This window comes from Mus musculus, chromosome 10 (genome assembly GCF_000001635.26).
Source record: "Mus musculus strain C57BL/6J chromosome 10, GRCm38.p6 C57BL/6J".
Taxonomy (NCBI): Eukaryota; Metazoa; Chordata; class Mammalia; order Rodentia; family Muridae; genus Mus; species Mus musculus.
Window position 1 is genome coordinate 95,985,217 of NC_000076.6, and position 27,923 is coordinate 96,013,139.

A 27,923-nucleotide genomic window follows, 5' to 3' on the forward strand; every position below is an offset into this window, starting at 1 on the left:
GGAAATCAGTTTGGCAGATCCTCAGAAAATTAGACATAGTACTACTTGAGGACCCAGCTATACCACTCCTGGGCATATATCCAGAAGATGTTCCAACTTGTAATAAGGACACATGCTCCACTATGTTCATAGCAGCCTTATTTATAATAGCCAGAAGCTGGAAAGAACCCAGATATCCTTCAACAGAGGATACAGAAAATGTGGTACATTTTCACATTGGAGTACTACTCAGCAATTAAAAACAATGACTTCATGAAATCTGCAAGCAAATGGATGGAACTAGAAAATATCATCCTGATTGAGGTAACCCAGACACAAAAGAACACACATGGTATGTACTCAGTGATAAGTGGATAGTAGCTTAAAAAGCCCAGAACACCCACAGTACAACCCACAAACCATAAGGAACTTAAGAAGAAGGAAGACCAAAGTGTGGATGCTTCAATCCTACATAGAAGGGGGAACAAAATAATCACAGCAGGTAAAGGGACGGAAGGATCTGGGAGGGAGAGAAGGAGGGAAAAAATTGGGGCAAGATCAAGTATTGGAAGGAACAGGAGAGAAGTACAGAGGGTCAGGAAATCAAATAGAATTATGAAGCAGTGGGTTTGGGGAACTGGGGGTAGCCACTAGAAAGTCCCAGATGCTAGGGAAGTGAGACTCTCCCATGTCCCAACAGGGATGACATTAGCTGAAATACCCAACAAAGGGGAGGTACAGCCTGTCGAGACCACCTCCAGTAGATAAGTCCCTAGTTGAGGGATGGGGCTTCCCACCCATCTCAAAATTTTAAACCCAGAAATGTTCCTGTCCAAAGGAAAGACAGGGACAGAAAATGGAACATAGACTGCACGAAAGGCCATCCAGAGACCGCCTTACCTAGGGATCCATTCCATTCGCAGACACCAAACCCCCACACTATTGCTGATGCCAAGAAGTTCTTGCTGACAGGAGCCTGGTATGGCTGTCTCCTGAAAGGTTCTACTAGCACCTGACCAATACAGATACAGATACTCACAGCCAGCCATTGTACTGACCCAGGGGACTGCAATGAAGAGCTAGGGGAAGAACTGAAGGAGCTGAAGGGGATTGCAACCCCATAGGAAGAATGACTTCAACTAACGGGACCACCCAGAGCTCCCAGAGGCTAAACCAACAACCAAGGAGTACACATGGAGGGATCCATGCATGGTTCCAGATACATATGTAGCAGAGAATGGCCTTATCTGACATCAGTGGGAGGAGAGACCCTTGGTCCTGTGAAGGCTTGATATCCCAGTGTAGGGGGATGGTAGAGTGGTGAAGCAGGAGTTGGGAAGTGGGTGGAAGAGCACCCTCATAGAGGCAAAGGGGACAGGGGGAGAGAAGGTGGGATGGGGGGATTTATGGAGGGGTAACCGGGAAGGAGAATATCATTTGAAATGTAAACAGATAAAATGAGTAATAAAAAAATACCTTTGCAGGAAGGGGTACCCAGGAAGGGAAGCTCATTGGTTAAATACTTGGGGCCTATCTGGAGCACTAGCATGGAGCACCCCAGGTTTTTATGCTGTCTGATTGGTTGTCATGGTCCTTTCAGTACCTGTTCTTGGATACGTAGAGCAGGCAGGGAGCTGGGTCTATGCCTGCTGTTCACTACTCTGAAGTTTTCTGGGGCTTTGAACCTGTTTCGACCTTACCAGTTCTTCTGTCTGGTGGCACGGTCTTCTTCCTCCACAATTACATTTTTGTTGTTGTTGTTGTCACTGTTGTTGTTGTTGCAATATGGCAAGGACATTTTCTTCAAAAAGAAAGTGATAGTTTCGATTAGATATTGTGCAAGACACCAGTGCACTGCTTGAGTGAACATATTCATGGACAACAGTGATTTTTAGAGGGAATTGTCCTAGTGTTTATAGAGTGAAGAAAAGATGGCATTCCTACATCCCTATGAAACAAACCTTAGTTTTCATAGATGTTTCAAAGTCAGCACGTACTTATTTGTTGCTTGCAATGCAGATGTGCACTGAAATGTGTGGTTTTCACCGTTGTGTCTGAAATAGAGAAACAATCCAAAATTACCGTGCACGTGCTAAACTTAATTCAGATTTATTTTCTTGCCACCAAATTAGCAGAATTATACACTTAAAAACTTCATGAAGTTTTCACTGGTACTTTATCTTTGTTTCAATAAACTTAAATATTTTGTGTATAGGACATACCCCGGCAAAATCAATTGCATGGGGATGTTCTTAAAGGCTAGAGGGAAGTGTAGGTTGAGTTGGTGGGGGCTGGGAGTGTTTTCAGAGTTGATATGCTCTGGTAGTTTGTAAAGGTAAGGATTTGGAGTAAGGCATCCTTGGAGCTCTTGGTGAGGAGTGTTTGGATGTGCAAACTATTATTCATAGAAACGTTTTGTTTTATTTTGTTTTGAGACAGGATTTCTTTTGTCTTGGAACTTATTCTTTAGACCAGGCTGGTTTCAAACTCAGAGATCCACCTGCCTCTGCCTCTTGAGTGCTGTGATTAAAGGCTGCCCGACTTCATAGAAACTTTGAATATAAAAATTTAAGAGACTAAAAGTGAGATTTCTTTTGTATATTAATTAATTTTGCTGAAATAAAATGCAATACTTTGTATGCTACTTACAACTTATATACCTCTCAAACAAATAATTTTTAGAGGATCATCAGACCACTAACAAGGGAGTTCTTATAGCCTTTGACTTGCTTTGACTTGCTAATACAGTTTGTAGTTAGCTAGCCATACATTGGTCAGTTTAATGCCATTTGGTTAACCATTGATTCCATTCCACAAAAGGATGCTTTTCCATGCGTGCCATCAGTCTTTTCCTTTCTTTGTGGCCTGGGACTGTATTTTAAAATTTGTGTCTTTCACAGAGCTGCTGCTGTTGTTGTTATTATTATTATCATTAGATGATAATAGATACCTGTTGAATAAAGTCACTGAGAAGTTAGAAGACCTATTTTAAGTCACTTTTAAGGGTTAAGTCAGCGAGCTCAAGAGATAATATAATATTCTTGAAAAATGGAATTTGCCTAGTAAATCTTAGTCATTTGTGACTTCAGTAAAGTCATTTAGTTTTTCTGAGTTTCCTATTCTATAAAATATAGTTAATAACACTAAATAAATAGGCATGAACTTTAAATGAGATTGTGTAGGGCAAATTTCTGGTGTGTAGTATGGATCCAATAGAAAACAGTTTTAGTTGTTCTAGCTACCTCTAACAGTTAATTTGTAAGGGCGTTTTTGAAATGTTTTTATTATTTTATTGTAATAAATACTTTTGTCATTGATGTAATAAAATGTTTACTATTAGTAAAATAGCTTCAAATGTATTTTGTGGAATATTAAAGCTATAGCCAAGTATGCTGATTTTATGATTCAGTCCTGTATTGTAACCCCAAACACAGAAAACATGAAATTATAGCAGAGTGCTTAACAGCATTATCAATGATAGTCATAAATCATATATTCTGGGATTATCGGCTGCTTATGTTTTATTAGACTTTTCATTAGCTTAGGGCTTTTATTATGTTAGCCTTAGGCTAGCAATTATTTATTTGTTTGTCTGTCCATTTAGTTTGAAGCAGGGTCTCATGTACCCAATGTTGGTCTTACTATGTGCTTGAGATGACTTTAAACTTCTGGTCCTTTTGCCTCTCTTTCAGGGTTGCTGAAATTATAGGTGTGCACCATCACTCTGATAGGTATTTTCTGCTTGCAACACTTGGCCAATAGAGCTCTGTGTGAGACACTTACGGTCTTGATTTTTCCCTTTGGTGACAAAATCATTTCAACAGCTTACCTTTTTTTTATATTCCTATGAATTAGATTAGAACAATTGTTACTTTAATGAGAATACACACACAGAAAAATTGTGGTGGAAAATGTTTTCAACTAATAATCTAGAACTTGTTGTCATGGCACACCCCTTAAATTCCAGTGCTCAGAAGGCAGAGGCAAGTAGAGCTCTGTGAGTTCAAGGCCATCCTGATTTACGTTGTGAGTTTTTGGATATGCAAGGCTACATAGTGAGACCCTGTCTCACAAACGAAAAAAAAAAAAAAAACTCAAACTAATGTCTCATTCATTTCTTTAGCCATTAATTTGGTACAGCCTAAAAGATAGCTGTGTTTTCTTTATGTTTTATATACTTTAAGCAGAACTGTTAGTGAAATAAATACCTTTGCTTGATAATAGAATTGTGGCTTATCATTATACATTACAGTTTATTTAATGGCAATTATGGTATGACTATGAAATTTGGCTATATTTCATAAATGCTAAGTGTTGTTCTTCAAAATTAAATAGTTTTTAAACTTTCTGGTTCCCCGTTTTATAGGGTTTCATATGTCCCCAGTGTATGAAATCCCTTGGCTCTGCTGATGAGCTTTTCAAGCACTATCAGGCCGTTCATGATGCTGGTAATGACTCGGGTCATGGTGGAGAGGCCGGTCTTGCTTTGACACGGTACAGTATACTAGTTTGAAATGGGATATTGTCATGGACTGCACATGTGATATAATTGCTATGTCAACATTAATTACTTTCTGGAAATTGTAATGTTCTCATACTACTTAATTTAAATCTGTCCTCAATTATCATGGTCTTCCTCCCTAGCTTGTCAGCTTACGTAACTTCTTGTGGGTTTGAGTCAGAAACAATCCAGTGTTATACAGCCAAGTGAATGAAGGGGAGAGTGACCAGGCAGGGGCAGATCATGCACATTTTACAGTACTGCTGGCAGCTTTGGATTTTACCCAAACTGTGTCAGGGAGCCATTCCTGAGTATTGTTGGCAACTTTGTTTCTGCTCTAGGCACTTGGTAATTAGCTTATTATTTGCTTGAGAATTGTTTGTGTTTGCAAACCATGTACTTTTAAGACTGAAATTATTTTTTCTAAAGGCTTTTATATACAGAAAACATTCAGTGTTTTTAAAATAATTGAGAAAGCTATAACATTAAAAGTTTCTGATTATCACTTGCTAAGCTCGTAAATTAAAAGACCTTTCCTCTCTCCTCATGCATCTTTAGAGATGACATAACACTACTCAGACAAGAGGTCCAAGACCTACAGGCCTCACTTAAGGTAAAAATAAACATGCTAATGATTGTTTATTTTTAGAGTTTCACATTAAAAACTGCTTTAAAATTTACTAATTAAAATCTTTCTTATCAGGAAGAAAAATGGTACTCAGAAGAATTAAAGAAAGAATTAGAAAAATATCAAGGGCTACAGCAGCAAGTAATTGCACTTTAAATTCTTAAAGCATGTTTATTAGTTGTTTATTTTTATTGTTGAAAATTAAGCATTATACTCTTTTGTAAGGGGCTTGATATAAATACTTTCCTAATTTATTTTTTGTGTAACAGCCTATTAAATAATCTGTATAATTCTAATGAATTTGGGAACATATATGGAAAGCAAAGATAACCTTCTTAAACATGTGCCATTAAGAATTTGCTGTGTTAGGTATGATAGTGTGTGTGTAATCCCAGCACTTGGAAGTCAGAGGCCAGAAAATGAGTTCAAAGACAGTCTAGGCTGCATAGCAAGACCTTGTCTCAAAAGAAGTGAAGGGGCTGGAGAGATGGCTCAGTAATTAAGTGTGCTTGCTGCATTTGCTGAGGGCCCAGGCTCAATCCCCTGCACGCACATCAGGCAGCTCCCAGGTGCTGGTAACTGCAGTTCCAGGGGATCCAGTGTCCTCTTCTGGCCTCCTGCATACATGTGCTTATGCATACACACAATTAAAAATTAGACTACTATTTATCTACCATCTATCTATCTATCTATCTATCTATCTATCTATCTATCTATCTATCTATCTATCTATCATCTGTTTCTATCATATATCGTCTATCATCTATATCTATCATCAATCTATCTATATCTGTCTGTTTATCATCTATCAATCAATCATCTATATACATTGCTTTAAGAGAGAATCAGTTATCAGTTTTTAAAACATCAAGGTTATGTTATTCTATTTTTCTGACAGTATACTTAAATGGCTTAAAAAACTGAGGCTCAACACAAATTATTGGCCTCTACTTTCTCATCTCATCTCACTGAAAAGTCTAAGGGCAGTAACAATGGAATTGTCATTTCTTGTGATAACAAGGCCTTCTGGAAACTGTCCTTCAAGATCTGGGACATGTGCCAGCGTGTCATATTTCATAAATACATTCTCAGTAGTGTAAGTTATAACTTGTATTTCCAGTAAATTCCTGTTTAGAAGCAAATACATTTTAAATATTTTAAGCCATCAATATGGAAATCCTTTATTCTTTGACATGGACTTAACTCTTTAAAATATTAAAATATGTGAAAGTTATTAAATTTTCCCAGTACCTGGATGACTTTAGCCCTAAAGAATATGGTAGTGGTAGTGGTTGTCTCCTCCTCCTCCCTTTCCCTCTCCCCCTCCCTTCTCCTCTTCTTCCTCCTCCTCCTCTTCTTTCTCTCTCTCTCTCTCTCTTTCTTTCTTTCTCTTTCTTTCTTTCTTTCTTTCTTTCTTTCTTTCTTTCTTTCTTTCTTTCTTTCTTTCTTCTTTCTTCTTCTTCTTCTTCTTCTTCTTCTTCTTCTTCTTCTTCTTCTTCTTCTTCTTCCTTCTTCCTTCTTCCTTCTTCCTTCTTCCTTCTTCCTTCTTCCTTCTTCCTTCTTCCTTCTTCCTCCTTCCTCCTTCCTCCTTCTTCCTTCTTCCTTCTTCTTCTTCTTCTTCTTCTTCTTCTTCTTCTTCTTCTTCCTTCTTCCTTCTTCCTTCTTCCTTCTTCCTTCTTCCTTCTTCTTTCCTCCTCTTCCTTCTTCTTCCTTCTTCTTCCTTCTTCCTTCTTCCTTCTTTCTTCTTTCTTCTTCTTCTTTTTTGTGAGACATGGTCTCTCTACATAGCCCTGACTGTCCTGGAACTCACTATGTAGACCAAGCTAGCTTCAAACTCTCAGAGGTCTGCCTGCTTCTGCCTCTGCCTCTGCTGAGAATAAAGGCATGCCTGGTATTTTATGGGTTAAAGTATGTCTGTGCTTCACATTTATTTATTGTGCACGTATGTTTGTGTGTGTGTGTGTGTACATATATGTGGGTACCTTCTTGCATGTAGATAGAGGTCAGCAAATAGCGTGTGAGAGTAGATTTCTTTTCTTGGCCCAGGAAGGTGAGTTCAGGTCCTAGTGAGAAGTACATTTCCCCACTGAGCCGTCTTGTGAGCCCTTCCTTTATTTCTCTGTTTGAGATGATTGATGAGCTCAGGGACCTGTGTACTAGGCAAGTGCTTTCCTACTGACCTGTGCTCCAGTGTCTAACCGTTGCTTCCACTCTCACACAATAATACCCTTCTTGATTGTCATAGTGGATGGCATATATAAGGTTACTAATCTTTAAATAGTTTTGGTGTTTTTATGTATATAGTAAGGATATGTTCAATGTATTGATCTCTTAGATCACATATCTATTGCTACTTATTTTCCTTTAAATTCTAAGTGCTTAAAGGAGAGAATACAGTGAACAAATTTCACAGAGAAGACATTCAATAGATGAGTTACATGAACAACTTAGTGAATGCCACAGTTATTAAAGTCCATTAAAGTCTCAACTGTAGTAGAATCAGTCTCTCATGCTAAGCAAAATCTCATTAAAATTTAAGGTGCACCTTTATAAGTGGTTTCCTGAGAGTGATGCTTTCCAGAGAGCTATGTAGCAAGGGTCACTTACTGATAGAGTGCACTGTAGGTGGTGGGGCGAGATTTGAGAAGTAAGGCTAAAGGAGTGTGACCGAGCCTGACACAGCGTGAGCTATTGGTCTGGAGAGATAGATAGCGGTGCTGCAAGCTGTGCGGTAGGCTTGTGTGCTTGCAGCCCAGCAGTTGGTGCCAGGAGCCTGTACGTGGAGTGTGGGAAGAGCTGATGCTGGGTTCTGGAGACAGAGGAAGTGCTGTTATTACTTTATTGCTGAATATATGGAATTGTGGATGTCACCTGTTGCATGACACTGAGGTTTCTACAAACATAGGAAAGCCCTTGGACTGGCAGACTGCAGTGAAATGACGCCAGCCATCTAATGACAGCTTACAGATCTGAAAGGAGGAGAACCGTCAGATTCTGATCTTAACCCAGATCCTCTTACTTAACTTGACAGACATGGCAATTGTATAGAGTTTTCTTCTCTTTTTACCACATTTATTTATGTGTTCTGTTTTAATTAAGGAGGCTAAATCTGATGGATTGGTGACTGATTCGTCAGCAGGTAATTAAAACATTTTTGTTTTCATTTTTCTTTTTTTCTCATCCTTTTTAAAATTTAATAACTGATAAAGGAGTTTTGTTTATGTTTATACATATTTGTAAAACGGTAAAATTATTTTATTTGTGCGTTCTGTTTAGATAGTTACTTGTGTTACAATTTAGTCAGTTATCTAGTTCATTATATTCTGAAGATATGAATAAACCTCTAGAATGTTACCCCAATGATTTCTTAAAGTTCAGTCTACATTAGGTAATGCTATGTCTATACCTCTTGCAGTAAATGATGAGATGAACATCTTTGTAGCTGCTGTTAAGTGGGTGGATGTTCAGTGACTAGTCCAGGTTAGACTCAGAGTAGAAGTTGTAGTTAAGGGATTTCTCTCAGGATGAAGCAGTAGTGACAGACGTTGACTGCACATTTTAACTAATGTGTTTTAAGGCCATTGTTGTTCTTAGTTATTTCTAAATTCACTTTATAATGTTTCTGAACAACACAATACATTTTAAAATGGGTGTGATGGTCTATGTCGGTAATACTAGCATGCAGGAGGCTGAAAAAGGAGAATCACAAGTTCTAATCTAACCTTAGCCATAAAGTAAGATCTTAATTTTTTTATTACGTATTTTCCTCACTTACATTTCCAATGCTATCCCAAAAGTCCCCCCTCCCCTCCCCCCCCCCCCACTCTCCTACCCACCCATTCCCATTTTTTGGCCCTGGCATTCCCCTGTACTGGGGCATATAATATTTGCGTGTCCAATGGGCATCTCTTTCCAGTGATGGCCGAGTAGGCCATCTTTTGATACTATGTATCAATGCAGCTAGAGTCAAGAGCTCCGGGGTACTGGTTAGTTCATAATGTTGCACCTACAGGGTTGCAGATCTCTTTAGCTCCTTGGATACTTTCTCTAGCTCCTCCATTGGGGCCTTGTGATCCATCCAATAGTTGACTGTGAGCATCCACTTCTGTGTTTGCTAGGCCCCGGCCTAGTCTCACAAGAGACAGCTATATCACGGTCCTTGCAACAAACGCTTGCTAGTGTATGCAATGGTGTCATCGTTTGGAGGCTAATTATGGGATGGATCCCTGGATATGGCAGATCTTAATTTTTTAAATCTTTTATTTCTTTACTTTTTTACACTTCAGATTTTATCTTAATTTTTAAAAGGCAAAACTAAACCTCTAAGCAAATATTTATAGATATTTGGAGGTTATTCTAATTATTTTTTATTTATAAATCAAGTTTATAAATTGTGATTTTTACCTTAAATGATTCAAATATGCTCAATATTTTGAAATGTGAAAATAATCTTATAGATGGATTCACATCAATTATTATTACATGATTATGATATAAGTAATAAAAATTTAGTGTATATAACTGACATTATATTTAACATACTGCTATGCTCTCTTCTAGAGCTACAGGCTTTAGAGCAACAATTAGAAGAAGCACAAACAGAGAATTTTAATATTAAGCAAATGAAAGATCTGTTTGAACAGAAAGCAGCCCAACTTGCTACTGAAATTGCAGGTATATTGAATCTGAATTTTTTAGCCAATAAATGTTCTTACCTTTTCATCATTATATGTCTTAGAAAACTAATGTTTTAAGTGTATTAAAACAGTTTTGTAAACTATAGAAGTGATTAATGGAGTTTAATAATATGAATTGCTGTATAAATTATTTTATTTGTCCTTCAATGTTTTTTCTTTAGTATTTTCTTCTTGAAATTTAAAGTTAAATGTTCTCTTTTGATATTCTTGGTGATTAAAATGTAACATTTTAAATAAATTGATTGTATAATATATTAGAGATTTAATACTTGGTTATACTATCAATTAATTATTCATAATGTATTTTGTTTCAAATTATGTGCTTTTTGGTAAAACATTTTATGTATGTAGATTAAAGTACTAAGTAGTCTACTGTTGGTTGGAATTTAACATGATTATAACCTTATGGGTATAGTTATGGGTACTTAAGAAATGTGAATTAGACTTAAGTGTGTATAACCTTGCAGGTTAATATATGCAGACTTATAAGACCTGCCTTCAGGGTTAATATTTTGAAATCAATATATGTATTGCTATTTTTAATTAGATATAAAGTCAAAATATGATGAAGAAAAGAGTCTCCGAGCAGCTGCTGAACAAAAAGTGACACATTTGACAGAAGACTTAAACAAACAGACAACTGTAATTCAAGATCTGAAAACTGAACTGGTAATTTATTTATCATCATTATGTTAATTTGTACCATCCTAATTAAAATGAAATATATATGATAACAGGCATATGGCTAAGTGATAGAGAACTTGCCAACAATGTATGAAGTTTTGAGTTAAATATCCAGCTGAAGAAATATTTAAAAAATAGTTTAATGAACTGGAGGCAATAAAAAAGATTCCATATATCCTTCTACATATATATATATATATATATATATATATATATATATGTATGTTTGTATGTATGTATATATATATATGCCCTATGATTTTTAAAAGTAAAAAAGATGTTATAAAAATTATGTCATTTAGCTCCTTTGATGATATTGTTGTTTCTGTTTAAGTATAAATTTTTGTTTTGTTTTTAAAATATTTCCTCTATCCACATCTCTGAAACTCTCATTTCCTCCCATTGTAATGCTCTTTTGAGACAGGATCTCACTGTGTAGCCTCAGCCATAGTGGAACTTGCTATGGTAGACAAGACTGGCCTCCAACTCAGAGAGATCCTCTTACCTCTGCTTCCTCAGTGTGGGGCTAAAGCTGTGCGCCAACGTGCAGACTTTTTCCTTACACTTCAGTTTCATAGTGCATCAGGTTTAGCATTGCCTCCAACTGGAAAGAAATTTTATTTCAAATTCTTCAAACATAAAATTCAAGTCAGACTTGTTTGGTGATGGTGTTTGTCAGTAGGTACCATGGTTCAGTGTTTTCCTTAGGGTTTACAACCCTGGACCTATCTTTGATATCTTTATTTATATAGCATTCAATAAATACATGAATAAATGACTGAATACAAGCAACCGACTGGAAACCCGGAACAAGCTTGCATCTTTTCTTCCTTATTTAAATTTTGTTGTTGTATCACCATGGCTCCGTGCTAGGCAAGAGGTCCCCTCAGAGCTCACTTCTTTAGTCCCATTGCCTCCTCCTCAGCAGAGGGAAGAATGCAGTCTGTGAAGTCGTTGTTAGGATCCATACACAGTTTGTTAAGGGAAGCCAAGCCAAGGAAATACTTGGGTAGTTGTGAGTTTGCTAGTGTGCAGCTTGATGAGACTGTAAGTACAATGAATGGAAAGGGCATTGGTTTATTGAGGCAGGAATCAGTGTTTGCGGTTTAGAGTCTAAAAATTGGTAATAATGTTTGTTTTTATTTTGATCTCCTTTTAGTGACTTATTCTAAAATGTATATTATTTTAGGTTTTTTAACTGTAATATTTATTTAAAATGTGTGTTTCACAGCTTCAGAGACCTGGTATAGAAGATGTTGCTGTACTAAAGAAAGAACTGGTCCAAGTTCAAACACTAATGGATAACATGACTTTGGAACGTGAGAGAGAATCTGAAAAACTTAAAGATGAATGCAAAAAGTTACAATCAGAGCATGCTCATTTGGAGGTAATGACACTGAGTGGAATGCTTCCATGATAGATTACTATTCCACCTAATAAATGATGCATATATGCAGTAGATAATTAAGGCCAGTTGGTAAGTGATAATTGAATTTATCTTAATTTGGTTGCAGTAAACCAAGTCTGATGTCATTTCCTATAGTTACTTTAACAATATTGTTTTGGGAAAATATTTAGAAATAATTGCTTCTTTCTTTGCTTTCTTTCTGGTTCTGTAAAAATTTTTGGCATGCAGTCTCACTATGGAGGCTCTTCTTAACCTCCTTGGTCTCCTGAGATGACAGAAATGTACCATAGTACCTAGCAGATGATGTGTTTTTTAATAGATTTATTTCTAATTGATAGGCATTGAATGCTGTAGCTGAAGTGTTGAATTGGTACTGCGGAGGGTGGGCTCAGCAGTTAAAGCACTCTCTTACCAGGATTTGGTTCCCAGCAACCGCAAGGCAACTCACAAACATCTGTAACTTCACTTCTCAGGGATCTGATGTTCTCTTCCTAGCCTCTGAAGGCACCCGGCACATACGTGGTGCACAGATGTACCATAGGCAAAACACTTACATGTACAAAATAAAAGTAAATAAATCTTAAAAAAACTGCTGCAACATACTACCATAACTTATCCAGTTTGTCATATGTTGTCACACACACATAGAATTCCAACATTTGGAGGCTAAGAGGAGGATCATGAGTTTAAGAGCAATCTTAGGTACATAGTGAGGGACCCTATTTGAAAACACACACACACACACACACACACACACACACACACACACACACACACACACAGACACCCCAAAACAGAGAACAACACAAAAACAAAAGCATTTGTTGTAGTGACAGTTTTTAGCTGGTGACCAAAATCCCACTCTGTTCATAAATAGTAACATGCCAGTAAATCATGGAGTAAAACTATTACAGCTATCCTGTGTCTGGTTCCTCCTGTGTTTCTTTATCTGTGTCTCATCAGTGGGAACTTACAAGAGTGTAGATGCGTGACACGAAGTTACCATGTAGATTCCCCGAAATGACACTTCATAACCGTAACCACACAGGTTCACAAGTTTCCAAATAGTTTGAGGGGGTTCATAAGTTTACCAAAGTCAGTTCAGTGTTGAGAGGTATTACTAATTAGACTGTAACTAATTGGCGGCTGGAGAGATGGCTCAGCAGTAAAGAGCATTGGCTACTCTTCCCGGTATCCTTCTATCCCTCCTGTTCCGGAGCATCTGACATTGTCTTATTAACCTCACAGGTGCTACACATACATGGTGCACACACATTCATTCAAGTAACACTCCTGTACACTTAAAAGATGAGAAGATGCTGAGTCAAAGTCGGATAAGGAAAAGGGTGTTTTAGATGACTTTAACTTGAGCAAGCCCAGTCATTTATTTCTGTACTTAGGACTAGTGTTGATTAGATCTGACTGCTGACTAATAACTTCTCAAATTATAACAGTAGTCTCTTCACTTAAAAATGCCATTGAATGTTGACATTTCCATATAAAAGCACATGGTGACTAAATGTTAATGGAAGTAATTAATGGTGGTTTTAGAGTATACATATTTTAAAGTGAATTTACTCTGACTTTTTTTAGTTGAGAATTAAAGAGTCATACTTGTTAATTAAGAATATTAGCAAAAGCCATGCCATAGTGGTATACACCTTCAATCCTAGCACTCAGGAAGAGAGGCAGGTGGAGAGGTTAGCTTGGTCTACAGAGCAAGTTTCAAGACAGGGAGGACTGCACAGAGAAACCCTGTCTCAAAAAACAAAAATAAAAACCCTCTGCCCCTTGACCCCCCCACCCCCAAAGAAGTATTATCAGAGTCACACTAATGCCATTAGACAGATTTTTTTTGGACACCACTAGGTTTCTGATACTCCACCAGGTCATTTTGAGTACTGTGTTAGCTTTAAAAGTTTCTCATCTGATCTTATAAAGTTATGAGGAATCTGAGGCTCAATTAGGTGTAACCGACTTTCAGTCGCTTGTGTAAAACTGAGAACCTGGGTCTTACTCAGGCCCAGCACCCCTCCCTTAGTGCCTGTCTTCCATTTAACTTGTCTCATAATTGCCTCATGAGTGACTGGTGCTGCTAGGCTTTTTGTTTGCTTGTTTTCTGTTTTTATTTTGAGACAGTGTCTCATCTAGCTGAAGGCTAACCTGGAGCTCCCTGTATAGCCTTGGCTGCCTCAATCTCTCATATGTGACTCTCCATGCCTCAGCCCCCTAAGATGGAATTAGGAGAGTGAGCTACCATGCAAGCTTTTTGTGCTACTAACCTTGTCCCAATGTTTATTGCTACTTTAGTGTTTTGCCAAAATTGTATGTTGTTATGTATTGAGTAACTGAAAATATTTTCAAGTTTATCTAATACTGTTTCCATAGAAACATTAGTATAATTGATTGTTTCATCTCATATACTTGTTTTTTACTTCATTTGGGTTTTTTGTTGTTGTTGTTGTTTCTACTTACTATGAATATGTAACGTGTTTAATTAAAATTCAATTCTAGTTGTTTTTATCTAAGTATATTAGTGAATTACATCATTTAAAAATTTACTAGAATCAAATTATTATAGATGTGGTTACTTTCTCTTAATCAGAATCAAAACAAATTAAAAGCCATTAGAGAAGCAAGAAATATAAGGATTTATCAAATGTTTTCTAGTTCGGATTGGTGATATGTATTCTGGAACATATTGTTAAATACAACTTTAGTTTATTCTCCTTGAAACTTACATACCTTATGAGCTTACTGCATTTTCTATATATTTATGAAAGTATATTTTTATTCTAAAGCATTTGAAGTACTTAATAAGTAGTTGGAGATTTTATAGATTGAAGATTGAAGGTTTCAAGATTTAAAATTATTTTGAAAATGCTTCATCAAGGTAAATATTAAAGAAAGCTGCAATGAGTTTAGATATATTGTGGTATTTAATGGAAATGTTTTTAAAGAATCTTATTTATATTTTAAGTAATCTTATTTGGATCTTAATTTTAAGAGCAAAAATGTTTATACAAGTATGGACTAAGGATGATTATAATCAGACATAGCTATTTAAGATTATTTAAGCTATTTATGAATATTTCAATATTAAGTATGTTAGTTTAAGAGATCCCATTTGTAAGTATGTTTGGACATTTTTATTGTGTTCTCAATGTGCGCCTTGTCAGTACTGTCTTCCACCTTTCATCCACCATTTTATTATTTTTTTTCTGCTTTCTAATGGAGATGCTTAAATTTGAGGTAATGTGCTTCGGGACACTTGTAGCTTTGGTACTGTCTTTATCCACCGCCTTCTATTGTCCTGTGTAGTTTTGTGTGATAGGGCAATCTTAGAACTTCATAGACATGCTCATTTTTGTTTTGTTAATCAGACGAGTTCTCATCCATTTTAAAATGATTATTTCTTAATAGTAGAAATTCAGGCAATAATTATAGTTCTGTAGCACTAGCAGAACGTCAAAATATTGTTTCTTAGTTATTTGTAACTTAAGTCCTACTAAAAACCTAATATTCAGTTTAGTAACAGCATCAAGGACAGTAAAGTTTTGTTAGGGTCTCATTGTTCTAATGGGTATAAATAGCTATCAAATCTTTGAGGGGATGATCACTCACTGGGGAGTATATTTTGAATAAATGCTAAGCAGCAGGAACAATTCTAAGTTTTAGGAATGCATCATTAAGTCAGTGCCTGCTCTTGTAAGATTCATATTCCTTTGTGGGAATGAAAAATGTGTAACAAAGCCAGTCTTCATTTGTGTTAGTTAGTTCTTTATTGCTGTGAAAGTGGCCGGAGAGAAACAATTTCAAAGCATGAAAGATTCATTTTGCCTTCTGGTCTTAGTCCAGGTTTTTCTGGGTTCTTTCCTTTAGAATGTCATGGCAGCCAGGAACTGTGGCCTAGGTTGCTAACTTCTGGTAGCCAGGAAGCACACAGCAGGGACCCGGGTCAAGATGCCCCTGGTGACTACTTCCTCTCACTGTCCCTCACCACAAACATTTCATCACCTCCTACTGACAGGATCAAATCACAGTTACTCAATGGCCAGAGCCCTCACGATCCAGTCCACGACCTCTCAATGATTGGATCAACTGGATCAAAGCTTAAGCACAGGAGCCTTTTGAGATGTTTCTATAATCAAACCGTATCATGGTAGGAAGTGAAGTGATAGCAAATTCTATGAAGAAGAAAGAAAAAAGTAGGGTGTGTGTGTGTTGTGGTGGAGCCAGAAATAATGTGGGGCAATTTTACTGGCATGGCAGAGGAAGATCTCAAGGATATGAGTGAGGAGGATATTGTAAGTGGGAGTCACCATGAAGCTCTGTAAAGAAGAATCCTGGAAAGAGATTATAGAAAGCGCTGACCTGCAAGCCATAGATGGAGTTGAGCAGATGGCAGGGAAAGTTACCACAGAAAGAGAAAAACATTGGAGTGTCAACTGTGATACTATCTGAAGAGAAAATATATTTTATACCCCTTAATTTTTTTCTTTATTCATCATTTTTCCTCAAATCAGAACAATATTTTATGGTTTTAAAAGCTAGGAATGATGATTGGTAATGTGCAGCAGAGAAAAGGAAAGTCATATAACCACTCTTTCCTGAGTCTCCTACATCTAATGTCCTCCTTTCTGGGCATACTCTTGCCACATCTCTTGTCGTCCTGACCAAACTTAAACTTTCAAGTGCTCACATTAATCTAAACTTTCAGTCATTAATGTGTTAAATTAATTTCTGAAAATTGAAGCCATTGTTTTTCTAAATGGATGAAGACACTATACCTCTGAAAGTACCTCAGAACCTAAGTTCTGTGTAGTCCGGGTTCCCAGAGAGTCACTACAGTGTCTGAGCAGTGTCATTGGGTCACTGCAAACCAGATCCTCCCAGGTCTCTTCTGTATGACACAGGGACTGATTTGTAACACGTGGTTGGGTGCTAAGAGCAGAATTCTAAATGTATGCATGTCCATGCTGTAAAGTTTATTCAGCATAAAGAATGTGTGCAACGGAAGTGACTGACTTCCAGTATGTAAAAAGTAGAGCCAGCAAGAAATATTAGAAATACAAAGTTCATTTGTTAATATCATTTGTAGTAGCTTTCTAGTGTTTGAGCTTTTGTGTAATAGAGGTATGGCTTTTTAAGATACTTGCCCACCTGGTTTTCCCTTTCATTAGTTTTAAGCAATCAAACTATCTAAACAATAAACATTAATTTATTGTTATTAAAATGTTTAAATTCACTAGCATGTTTCTATTCAACTGTTAATGCTTGACCATAAAGTAGCCTTGGTTAATGAAACTACATGGGACCTTAGCTTGGTAAATTGTTTTGATAAATATACTCTCATTATTTATCAGAAAGGTGATTCACCCAAAACAAACCAGATTGCATATGTGAATATGCTGTGGAAGGTTGAAAAATCTCTAGATATAACATGGTTTTCCTGTTTGGATTTAGGAGGCTCAAAGTATAGATTTAAAACCATGAAATTAAAAATTTGATGTTACCTCAGATAGATGAAGATGGCAGCATTTCAGCTGACATATAATTTAACAAATGAATCATGCATCTTGGATGTATTTTAACAATTAATTTTAAGCAAAAAAAAAAAAATTAGGTGGGAGTATTACTGCTATCAGAATAAAGATCAGGTTGTAAAGAGTCAGGTGTCACTTCAATTTAACTGCCCCGCAGCAGAGCCATCATTTCTTCAAATCTTTGTGAGCCTGCGTTCATTTGCTTTAATTGTTACTTTATTTTTCAGGCTACAATAAACCAGCTAAGGAGTGAACTTGCCAAAGGCCCCCAAGAAGTTGCAGTATATGTGCAGGAAATACAAAAACTTAAAGGTTCAATTAATGAATTAACACAAAAAAACCAGGTAAGAATTTTAAAGCGACATAGAGTGGTGAATAGATTTTAATTATTAAATTTAATCATTAAAATTAATTTAATTTATATAGTAAGATAACTCACTCATCCTTCCTCATTCCTCCCTCCCTCCCCCATGTATGTATGTATGTATGTATGTATGTATGTACTAAATGTTAAGTATATCCACATGGGGTACAAAACAGCCTCTAAGAATTCTTTGTGTGGCAAAACTGTGTCTTATACCCAAAGAACAGCCCTACCTACTGCACCTTCCCTGAACTCCAGCCAACCACCATGTTCTCTTGTGTTTTTAATACTTTTACACACCCAAGTCTTTTAGATAAGTGGAGTCATAAAGTATTTGTGGATTTGTAACTGACATTATTTAACATAATATCCTGAAAGATTCATCTGAGTCCCTTACATCAGCATTCTGTCTTTATAGTTGAATGATACTATATCATTTTAAGTTTGAGATATACATCCACCTGTCAATAAATACTTGGGATGCTTTCTTCTTTCTGGTTATTTTGAATATCACTGCTTAGAATTTGTGTATATAAATATCTTTGAGACCCTGTTTTTAGTTCTTTTGGCTCTATCCAAGAATCAGGTTGCTGGATTGTATTGTAATTCTATTATGTATCTATACTTACATATACACATTTATAAGATTTATTATCTAAAAACCTTACAAATAAAAATATTACAAACAAAAATTATCCAGATCCAAAGTTTATACAACTCAGTGAACTACTATACAGCTAAGCATTCAGACTGGATGCTATGAGCTTCATATTAAATTTTACACATTCATTATCAACTGTATCTTGTGTGCTTATCCACTACCAAAAAAACTCATTACAGAATAGCTGGGATTAAAGGTGTGTGCTACCACCTCAGCTTGATAGATTAATATTTTAGGACAAGTAAGTTTTAAATAGTCAGTGTTTTCATGTACTTTTGACCTCTTAACGAGTCAGGACATCTGGAAGACGTGGAGAAGGGTGGATCACTCCGGGACTTTATAAGTAAGCCCATGGGAAAGAAGAGTCACAAAATAGCCTTAATTTGCTACCACATTTACAACTTACATGCCATGCAGCTGCTCAGGATCTGTGAGCATGGGCTATACTATGAAATTTCAGTCCCTTACAGTCTTTAAAAATGATTTGTATAGATTAATAAGCAGATTTAATTTAGGTAATGAATCAAAAATGTGAATTTTCAAAATAGTTCTGAATGTGACATTATATAAAGATCATTACTAATTAATAAGACGCATGTTATTAGAAGATTGTCCTATATGCTATTTAATCATAAGGGTAATTTCTCCTCTAGTCTTTGGTCTGCTTCTTTGGGATGTTTTTACTGCTTGGTTAAAGCACATACTGTCGACTGACTGTTATACGTTTCTCTTCATCCTTTTCGGAGTTTGCGGTTCATCCTCATCATAGTTACGGTTTCTACTGCTGTGATGAGACACCATGCACGATGAGATGATAGTATATCTAAGTGACTCTAAAAACTCCACCAGAGAACTAAACCTGATAAACAGCTTCAATGAAGTAGCTGGATATAAAATTAACTCAAACAAGTCAATGGCCTTTCTGTACACAAAGGATAAACAGGCTGAGAAAGAAATTAGGGAAACAACACCCTTCTCAATAGTCACAAATAATATAAAATACCTTGGCGTGACTCTAACTAAGGAAGTGAAAGATCTGTATGATAAGAACTTCAAGTCTCTGAAGAAAGAAATTAAAGAAGATCTCAGAAGATGGAAAGATCTCCCATGCTCATGAATTGGCAGGATCAATATAGTAAAAATGGCTATCTTGCCAAAAGCTATCTACAGATTCAATGCAATCCCATCAAAATTCCAACTCAATTCTTCAACGAATTAGAAAGAGCAATCTTCAAATTCATCTGGAATAACAAAAAATCTAGGATAGCAAAAACTCTTCTCAAGGGTAAAAGAACCTCTGGTGGAATCACCATGCCTGACCTAAAGCTGTACTAAAGAGCAATTGTGATAAAAACTGCATGGTACTGGTATATCGACAGACAAGTAGACCAATGGAATAGAATTGAAGACCCAGAGATGAACCCATACACCTATGGTCACTTGATCTTTGACAAGGGAGCTAAAAGCATCCAGTGGAAAAAAGACAGCATTTTCAACAAATGGTGCTGGCACAACTGGCTGTTATCATGTAGAAGAATGCGAATTGATCCATTTCTATCTCCTTGTACTAAGGTCAAATCTAAGTGGATCAAGGAACTCCACATAAAACCAGAGACAAATTCCTGAATAGAACAGCAATGGCTTGTGCTGTAAGATCGAGAATCGATAAATGGAACCTCATGAAACTACAAAGCTTCTGTAAGGCAAAAGACACCGTCAATAAGACAAAAAGTCCACCTACAGATTGGGAAAGGATCTTTACCTATCCCAAATCAGATAGGGGACTAATATCCAATATATATAAAGAACTCAAGAAGGTGGACTCCAGAAAATCAAATAACCCCATTAAAAATGGGGCTCAGAGCTAAACAAAGAATTCTCACCTGAGGAATACCGAATGGCTGAGAAGCACCTGAAAAAATGTTCAGCATCCTTAATCATCAGGGAAATGCAAATCAAAACAACCCTGAGATTCCACTTCACTCCAGTCAGAATGGCTAAGATAAAAAATTCAGGTGACAGCAGATGCTGGCGAGGATGTGGGGAAAGAGGAACGCTCCTCCATTGTTGGTGGGATTGCAAGCTTGTACAACCACTCTGGAATCAGTCTGGCGGTTCCTCAGAAAATTGGACATGGTACTACCGGAAGATCCAGCAATACCTCTTCTGGGCATATATCCAGAAGATGTCCCAACCGGTAAGAAGGACACATGCTCCACTATGTTCATAGCAGCCTTATTTATAATAGCCAGAAGCTGGAAAGAACCCAGATGCCCCTCAACAGAGGAATGGATACAGAAAATGTGGTACATTTACACAATGGAGTACTACTCAGCTACTAAAAAGAATGAATTTATGAAATTCCTAGGCAAATGGATGGACCTGGAGGGCATCATCCTGAGTGAGGTAACCCAATCACAAAAGAACTCACACAATATGTACTCACTGATAAGTGGATATAAGCCCAGAAACTTAGAATACACAAGATATAAGATACAATTTGCAAAACACATGAAACTCAAGAAGAACAAAGACCAAAGTGTGGACACTTTGTCCCTTCTTAGAATTGGGAACAAAACACCCATGGAAGGAGTTACAGAGACACAGTTTGGAGCTGAGACAAAAGGATGGACCATCTAGAGACTGCCATATCCAGGGATCCATCCCATAATCGGCTTCCAAACGCTGACACCATTGCATACACTAGCAAGATTTTGCTGAAAGGACCCAGATATAGCTGTCTCTTGTGAGACTTGCCGGGGCCTAGCAAACACAGAAGTGGATGATCACAGTCAGCTATTGGATGGGTCACAGGGCCCCCAATGGAGGAGCTAGAGAAATTACCCAAGGAGCTAAAGGGAACTGCAATCCTATAGGTGGAACAACAATATGAACTAACCAGTACCCGCGAGCTCTTGTCTTTAGCTGCATATGTATCAAAAGATGGCCTAGTCGGCCATCACTGCAAAGAGAGGCCCATTGGACTTGCAAACTTTATATGCCCCAGTACAGGGGAACGCCAGGGCCAAAAAGGGGGAGTGGGTGGGTAGGGGTTGGGGGGTGGGTATGGCGGAGTTTTGGGATAGCATTGAAAATGTAAACGAGGAAAATACCTAATTAAAAAAAAAAAGGAAAAAAAAAAAAAAAAACCAGGGACAGTGAAACACATAGAGGAGAAAGTAGGGAAAAGCCTCGAAGATATGGGTACAGGGGAAAAAAATTCCTGAATAGAACAGCAATGGCTTGTGCTGTAAGATCGAGAATTGACAAATAGGACCTCATAAAATTGCAAAGCTTCTGTAAGGCAAAAGACACCATCAATAAGACAAAAAGGCTACCAACAGATTGGGAAAGGATCTTTACCTATCCTAAATCAGATAGGGGACTAATATCCAATATATATAAAGAACTCAAGAAGGTGGACTCCAGAAAATCGAATAACCTCATTAAAAAATGGGGCTCAGAGCTAAACAAAGAATTCTCACCTGAAGAATACCGAATGGCTGAGAAGCACCTGAAAAAATGTTCAGCATCCTTAATCATCAGGGAAATGCAAATCAAAACAACCCTGAGATTCCACCTCACACCAGTCAGAATGGCTAAGATCAAAAATTCAGGTGACAGCAGATGCTGGCGAGGATGTGGAGAAAGAGGAACACGCTTCCATTGTTGGTGGGATTGCAAGCTTGTACAACCACTCTGGAAATCAGTCTGGCGGTTCCTCAGAAAATTGGCCATAGTACTACCAGAGAATCCTGCAATACCTCTCCTGGTCGTATATCCAGAAGATGTTCCAACCGGTAAGAAGGACACATGCTCCACTATGTTCATAGCAGCCTTATTTATAATAGCCAGAAGCTGAAAAGTACCCAGATGCCCCTCAACAGAGGAATGGATACAGAAAATGTGGTACATTTACACAATGGAGTACTACTCAGCTATTAAAAAGAGTGAATTTATGAAATTCCTAGGCAAATGGATGGATCTGGAGGGCATCATCCTGAGTGAGGTAACCAATCGCAAAAGAACTCACACAATATGTACTCACTGATAAGTGGGTATTAGCCCAGAAACTTAGAATACCCAAGATATAAGATACAATTTGCAAAACACATGAAACTCAAGAAGAACAAAGACCAAAGTGTGGACACTTTGTCCCTTCTTAGAATTGGGAACAAAACACCCATGGAAGGAGTTACAGAGACAAAGTTTGGAGCTGAGACGAAAGAATGGGCCATCTAGAGACTGCCATATCCGGGGATCCATCCCATAATCAGCCTCCAAACGCAGACACCATTGCATACACTAGCAAGATTTGGCTGAAAGGACCCTGATATAATTGTCTCTTGTGAGGCTATGCCGGGGCCTAGCAAACAAGAAGTGGATGCTCACAGTCCGCTATTAGATGGATCACAGGGCCTCCAATGGAGGAGCTAGAGAAAGTACCCAAGGAGCTGAAGGGATCTGCAGCCCTATAGGTGGGACAAGAATATGAACTAACCAGTACCCCGGAGCTCGTGTCTCTAGATGCATATGTATCAGAAGATGGCCTAGTTGGCCATCACTGGAAAGAGAGGCCCATTGGTCTTGCAAACTGTATATGCCTCAGTACATGGGAACGCCAGGGCCAAGAAGTGGGAGTGGGAGGGGGGAGGGAAATTGGGGGGGGAGGTTATAGGAGACTTTTGGGATAGCACTGGAAATGTAAATGAAGAAAATACCTAGTAAAAAAGGTGGGGGGCGGGTGAGAAACACCATGCACAAAAAGCAAGTGTGGGAGGAAAGGGTTGTTTTGATTAATACTTCCCCATCATAGTCCATCTGTGAAGGAAGCCATGTCAGGAGCTCACACAGGCCAGGAACCTGGAGGCAGGAGCTGATGCAGAGGTCGTAGAGGGTGTTGCTGACAAGCTTGCTTCCCAGGTTTCGCTCAGCCTGCTTTCTTATAGACCCCAGGACCACCAGCCCAAGGATGTCACCATTCACCTTGGGCAGGGCCTTCCTCATCAATCACTAAATAAGAAAATTCCCTACAGGTGTGCCCTCAGGTCAATGTTTTGGAGGCATTTTCTTAATTAAAGGTCCCTCCTCTTAGCTGTCTTTAGCTTGTGTCAAGTTGACAGAAAACTACCCAGCAGAACTCTTTTTCCTTTTATATACACTTACTTTTCTAGATGCTGCTCTTTTTTTTTTTAATTTTTTTTCTGACAATCACTATAACTTACTTTTCTCTTGGGTACATGTTCCAGAATCTTCACTGTGTGTTGGTATCTAGGCTTTTCTCTGCCATTCCCACTGGAGTTCAAGGCTTGCTGTTACTTTGCCTGTATTTGTTTCCTTATGTCTTTTCACACACATGCATACTTCCTTAATTCTTACAACCTCAAACTGCGATCTTCTTAACTGCCAGCTTCACATGACTTAAGTTACTATCTTTTTAAGTTATTATTTAGCAGTCCCCAATTGATACATGTACAACATTTAACCCCTACACGTAAGGCTCAGGGAACATCATGAAAGAATGACAGAAAGATTGTAAGAGCCTGTGGACCAGGACATCTACAAGGTAGTGTCTTCTATATATTACAGTGACTGCACCCATGAAATCTTAACAGTATAGTCACCTAAAGATGTGCATAATGACGTCTCCAGTTGACAACCATCACAGGTAGGGAAATCTCATAAGATCCCATTGCCAGTAGAAGAGGTACAACCAATAATGTATGTCTTCTGAGAGAGGAAAATCAACCTCCAGAGGCCAGCCATCTGATAGGCTGCATAATGCCATGTGGTCAGCCCTAAAACACATGTGCTTCCAAACACTAAATGCACTCAGCAGAGAGAGAGATAGAGAGAGAAAGAGAGAGAGAGAGAGAGAGAGAGAGAGAGAGAGAGAGAGAGAAAGAGAGTGTGTGTGTGTGTGTGTGTGTGTGTGTGTGTGTGTGTAAATCAAAGAAGAGATCATGACTTTGAAAGTTAGTTGGGGACCACACAGGAGGAGTTGGGGGTGTGGGATAGAAACAAATGATGTTACTAATGGGTTAAATATTCAGAAGTTGTAAAAACAAAAATTGTTCTCTTCCCTTCTCCTTCTCTTTCTTTCCCTTCCCATGGCAACTGACTTGGCTTCCTGCATGCTAAAATGTGGTATGGTCACAACAGATGACATCTTAGCCCTTTTGAATCTGTTTCTGTTTATGAGTTACTTAGCTGTTTTAGAAAGGCTATTTTCAACATATCTGTCTTCCTTATACAATATCTGTTTAAGATTTGGAGGCTCTGATAGTCCTATGTCTATACCATCTCTCCTTGTGCAGTGAATAAGTAATGTCCACTGACAGATCAGATCCTGTCTATAGTTTCTTCTTAGCTTGTGTGCTTTTCTTAGGGAAGTTAAAATTTTGTTTGTATTTTATGTGATTTTAAAATATTCAGTGTCAGTTGTAACAACAGTATTGAGACCAGCGTTGGAATTCTGATTGATTGATCCAGATCTGTGGTTGATGGTATTATTTTTATGTCTTGTTTTGCTAGTTTGAGTAAAAAAAATTATGAAGTAGCTAAACATTATCTTTAGATCATTTCTTTATATACCCAGAAAGAAATTTGAGTTCATTTTAGATTGTAACACTGAAAAATGGTCTTTATACAGAAGGGAAGAAAAAAATTCAGACAGTAGGATCAGACAGGAGAAGGGCAGGTGACACTGCTGTGCTCTGCCTGCTGTCAGTGCAGCAGTGGAAAGGCCAAGGCTTTCTATAGAATGTTAGTGTTCAGAGTCATTTTTCTGAATGAAAAGTAGCTTTCACTTTTTAACTTAAGCGGAAACCCTAACTGCACTAGCAGGTTGTACTTGTGTGTGTATGTGTGTGTGTAGGTTATGGCAGTATTTTCTTGGTAATTTTTATTTTGTATCAGGATAGTTTAATCATGATGACCAGTAATAAAATTATAAGTTGGTATGCCATAATTCTCCCTAAAGTATTTCCTACAGTTTTACACATGGTAATATTGGTTGCTCGAAAGATAGTTTGAGGCACTGGAATAATTAAAAAGTATTAAAATATAAATTTTAAACTTGATATTTCAGAACTTGACTGAAAAATTGCAGAAGAAAGACCTAGACTACACCCACTTAGAGGAGAAGCACAATGAAGAGTCAGCAAGTCGGAAGACTCTCCAGGCATCCCTCCACCAGCGGGACCTGGATTGCCAGCAGCTTCAGGCAAGGCTAACTGCATCTGAAAGCTCACTCCAGAGGGCCCAGGGAGAACTCAGTGAAAAGGCAGAGGCTGCTCAGAAGCTCAGAGAAGAACTGCGGGAAGTAGAGAGCACGCGCCAGCATCTCAAGGTGGAGGTGAAGCAGCTGCAGCAGCAGCGGGAAGAGAAGGAACAGCACGGGCTGCAGCTGCAGGGGGAAGTCAGCCAGGTGAGACCAGCGGGCACGTTCCTACAGACCACCATGGGGTTACGCCTGACAGTTAACAGGAAGTGCCCGGGACAGGGTGCATAGGAGCTTGTAGCAGTTACAGTTAATTCAAGTTGTTCTCTATTCTTTAGTTCAGTATGGTCTGGGGGCTGGAGACCAGGTTCAGTCATTAAGAACACTGCTTGCTCTTCCAGAGGACCTTGGTTGGGTTCCCAGCATCCACCTGACAACGCACAACCACCTTAACACCAGTTTTAAGAGATCCGATACCCTCTTCTTGCCTCCTGGGCACCAGGCACACACATGGTGCACAGATACACATGCAAGCAAAATAACTGTACGAATGAAATAAAACTTTAAATAATAATTTTAAAAATATAATTAAAAAAATTAAGTCAAGTGTGGTAGTTCTTAACTATGGAAAAGTAACAAAAATCGTCATGGGAAGTTCAAAGGAATGTGTCTAAATGTGCCTTGAATGTCATAATTTTTAAGTTTCATTTTATAACTTAAATCCCTCACCTTGATCTCCTGTATTTTTAAAAATGTATTATTATTCGTATATGAGTATTTTGCTGGCACAAGCGTGCCTGATACCTGTAGGGTCCAGAAGAGGGAGTCACAGATGATTGTCAGCTGCCATGTGGGTGCTGGGAGTCAAACCCAGATTCCTTGGGAGAGCAGACAGTGCTCTTAAACTGCTCAGTTACTACCGCCTCAACTCAGGACTGCTGTGTTCTCAAGGGAAAAGGAAAACAGGTACAAAATATGCACTGCTTGCTCATAATTATATGTGACTTATTGTCATTTATGTGACTGGAATTCAGTTGTAGTTTTAGTTATTCTGTAGAATAAGATGTGAAGGGATATACAGTGGAAAGATGGCATACAGTTACCTGGTGAAAAATACCGTTTAGTAAGGTGGGTGGTGCTGTGTGTGTCCACTTACATATATGGGCATACTTCCACAGTTACACTGCAAACTTCTGGAGACCGAGCGCCAACTGGGGGAAGCTCACGGCAGGCTGAAGGAACAGCGGCAGCTTTCCAGCGAGAAGCTGATGGAAAAGGAGCAGCAGGTGGCTGACCTACAGCTCAAGCTCTCTCGTCTGGAGGAGCAGGTAAGCTAGCATCTGAAACTGAGCTGATATTAGCGGATGACTTAAGACGTGAAGTACCTTAAACATGGTGACATTCGTCTTTGCGTCAGGAACTTTAATTGTAATTGTTCACATCACAGCAGCATTTCTTTCTCCCCACCTAGAAGATCCTACTCACTCAGTACATTTTTAAATTACACATTTTACTATTACTGTGTTCCTCCAAGTTGTCCCTGGAAGTGCCCAAACTGTATTTTAGCTTTCATGAGCAGCGTCCTTGGCTGCTTCTCAGGCTGCTGTGCTCTTCTTACTAAGAGCCGCCTCCTAACGAGAGCAGCAGGTACCCAGTACGGGTCATTAGCAGCAGGTAAACACGACTTATTTTATAAATATAAATACGGTTTTATTTCTAATAGTTAACCATTTTGGGTCTGTAATATAGCTCAGTGATACAGGTTGCCTCGCATGTGTCAGGTCCTAAGTTCAACTCCTAACCTCGCAAAAGAAATGCCTCCAAATGATCTGTTTGAATGTTACCCCAGAAACATTTGTAGTTGCTCTAATGGCACCGCTATACGGTTAAAGTAAATGCTGTGATTGAATTTTGACTTTTATTGAATTGGACAAATACTCAGTTTAAAATTTGTTAATTCAGCAATAGATTTTTCTTTAGACAAAATGTCTTAAATGTGGTAACAGATTGTATTCCTTCCTAATATACCATAAATGCAACCATTAAAAAGTAAAAGAAATGCAGATACTTTGATTTAGGTTATTGTTACACATAGTTGTATATTAATTACTTTAGCATAGTGGTATACAAAAATTCAGTGGTGAACTAATGCCAGTCTGGAGAAAGATTTTTCTTCTTCTTAGGATGAGATTTAGTGGGTAGAGGATGACTTCTTAATAATGACATTATAATT

The 27,923-nt window shown here is 38.0% G+C and overlaps 1 protein-coding gene across 5 annotated transcripts in view; it reads left to right on the forward strand.

Annotated features, from left to right (window-relative positions):
• Positions 1-27,923, forward strand: part of Eea1 (early endosome antigen 1) — a 104,856-nt gene that overhangs the window by 44,554 nt on the left and 32,379 nt on the right. For 2 of the 5 annotated variants that reach the window (XM_006513522.4, XM_006513524.4), the window contains 11 exons: positions 4,346-4,473; positions 5,039-5,093; positions 5,184-5,249; positions 8,208-8,247; positions 9,669-9,782; positions 10,353-10,474; positions 11,721-11,876; positions 15,135-15,149; positions 17,671-17,787; positions 25,559-25,897; positions 26,869-27,018. In XM_006513522.4, the coding sequence (XP_006513585.1) occupies positions 4,346-4,473; positions 5,039-5,093; positions 5,184-5,249; positions 8,208-8,247; positions 9,669-9,782; positions 10,353-10,474; positions 11,721-11,876; positions 15,135-15,149; positions 17,671-17,787; positions 25,559-25,897; positions 26,869-27,018 (1,302 nt within the window). Of the gene's footprint in view, positions 1-4,345; positions 4,474-5,038; positions 5,094-5,183; positions 5,250-8,013; positions 8,248-9,668; positions 9,783-10,352; positions 10,475-11,720; positions 11,877-15,134; positions 15,150-17,670; positions 17,788-25,558; positions 25,898-26,868; positions 27,019-27,923 lie in introns of all 5 variants that reach the window. The other 3 variants (NM_001001932.3, XM_006513523.4, XM_006513525.4) reach the window with 2 other exon arrangements.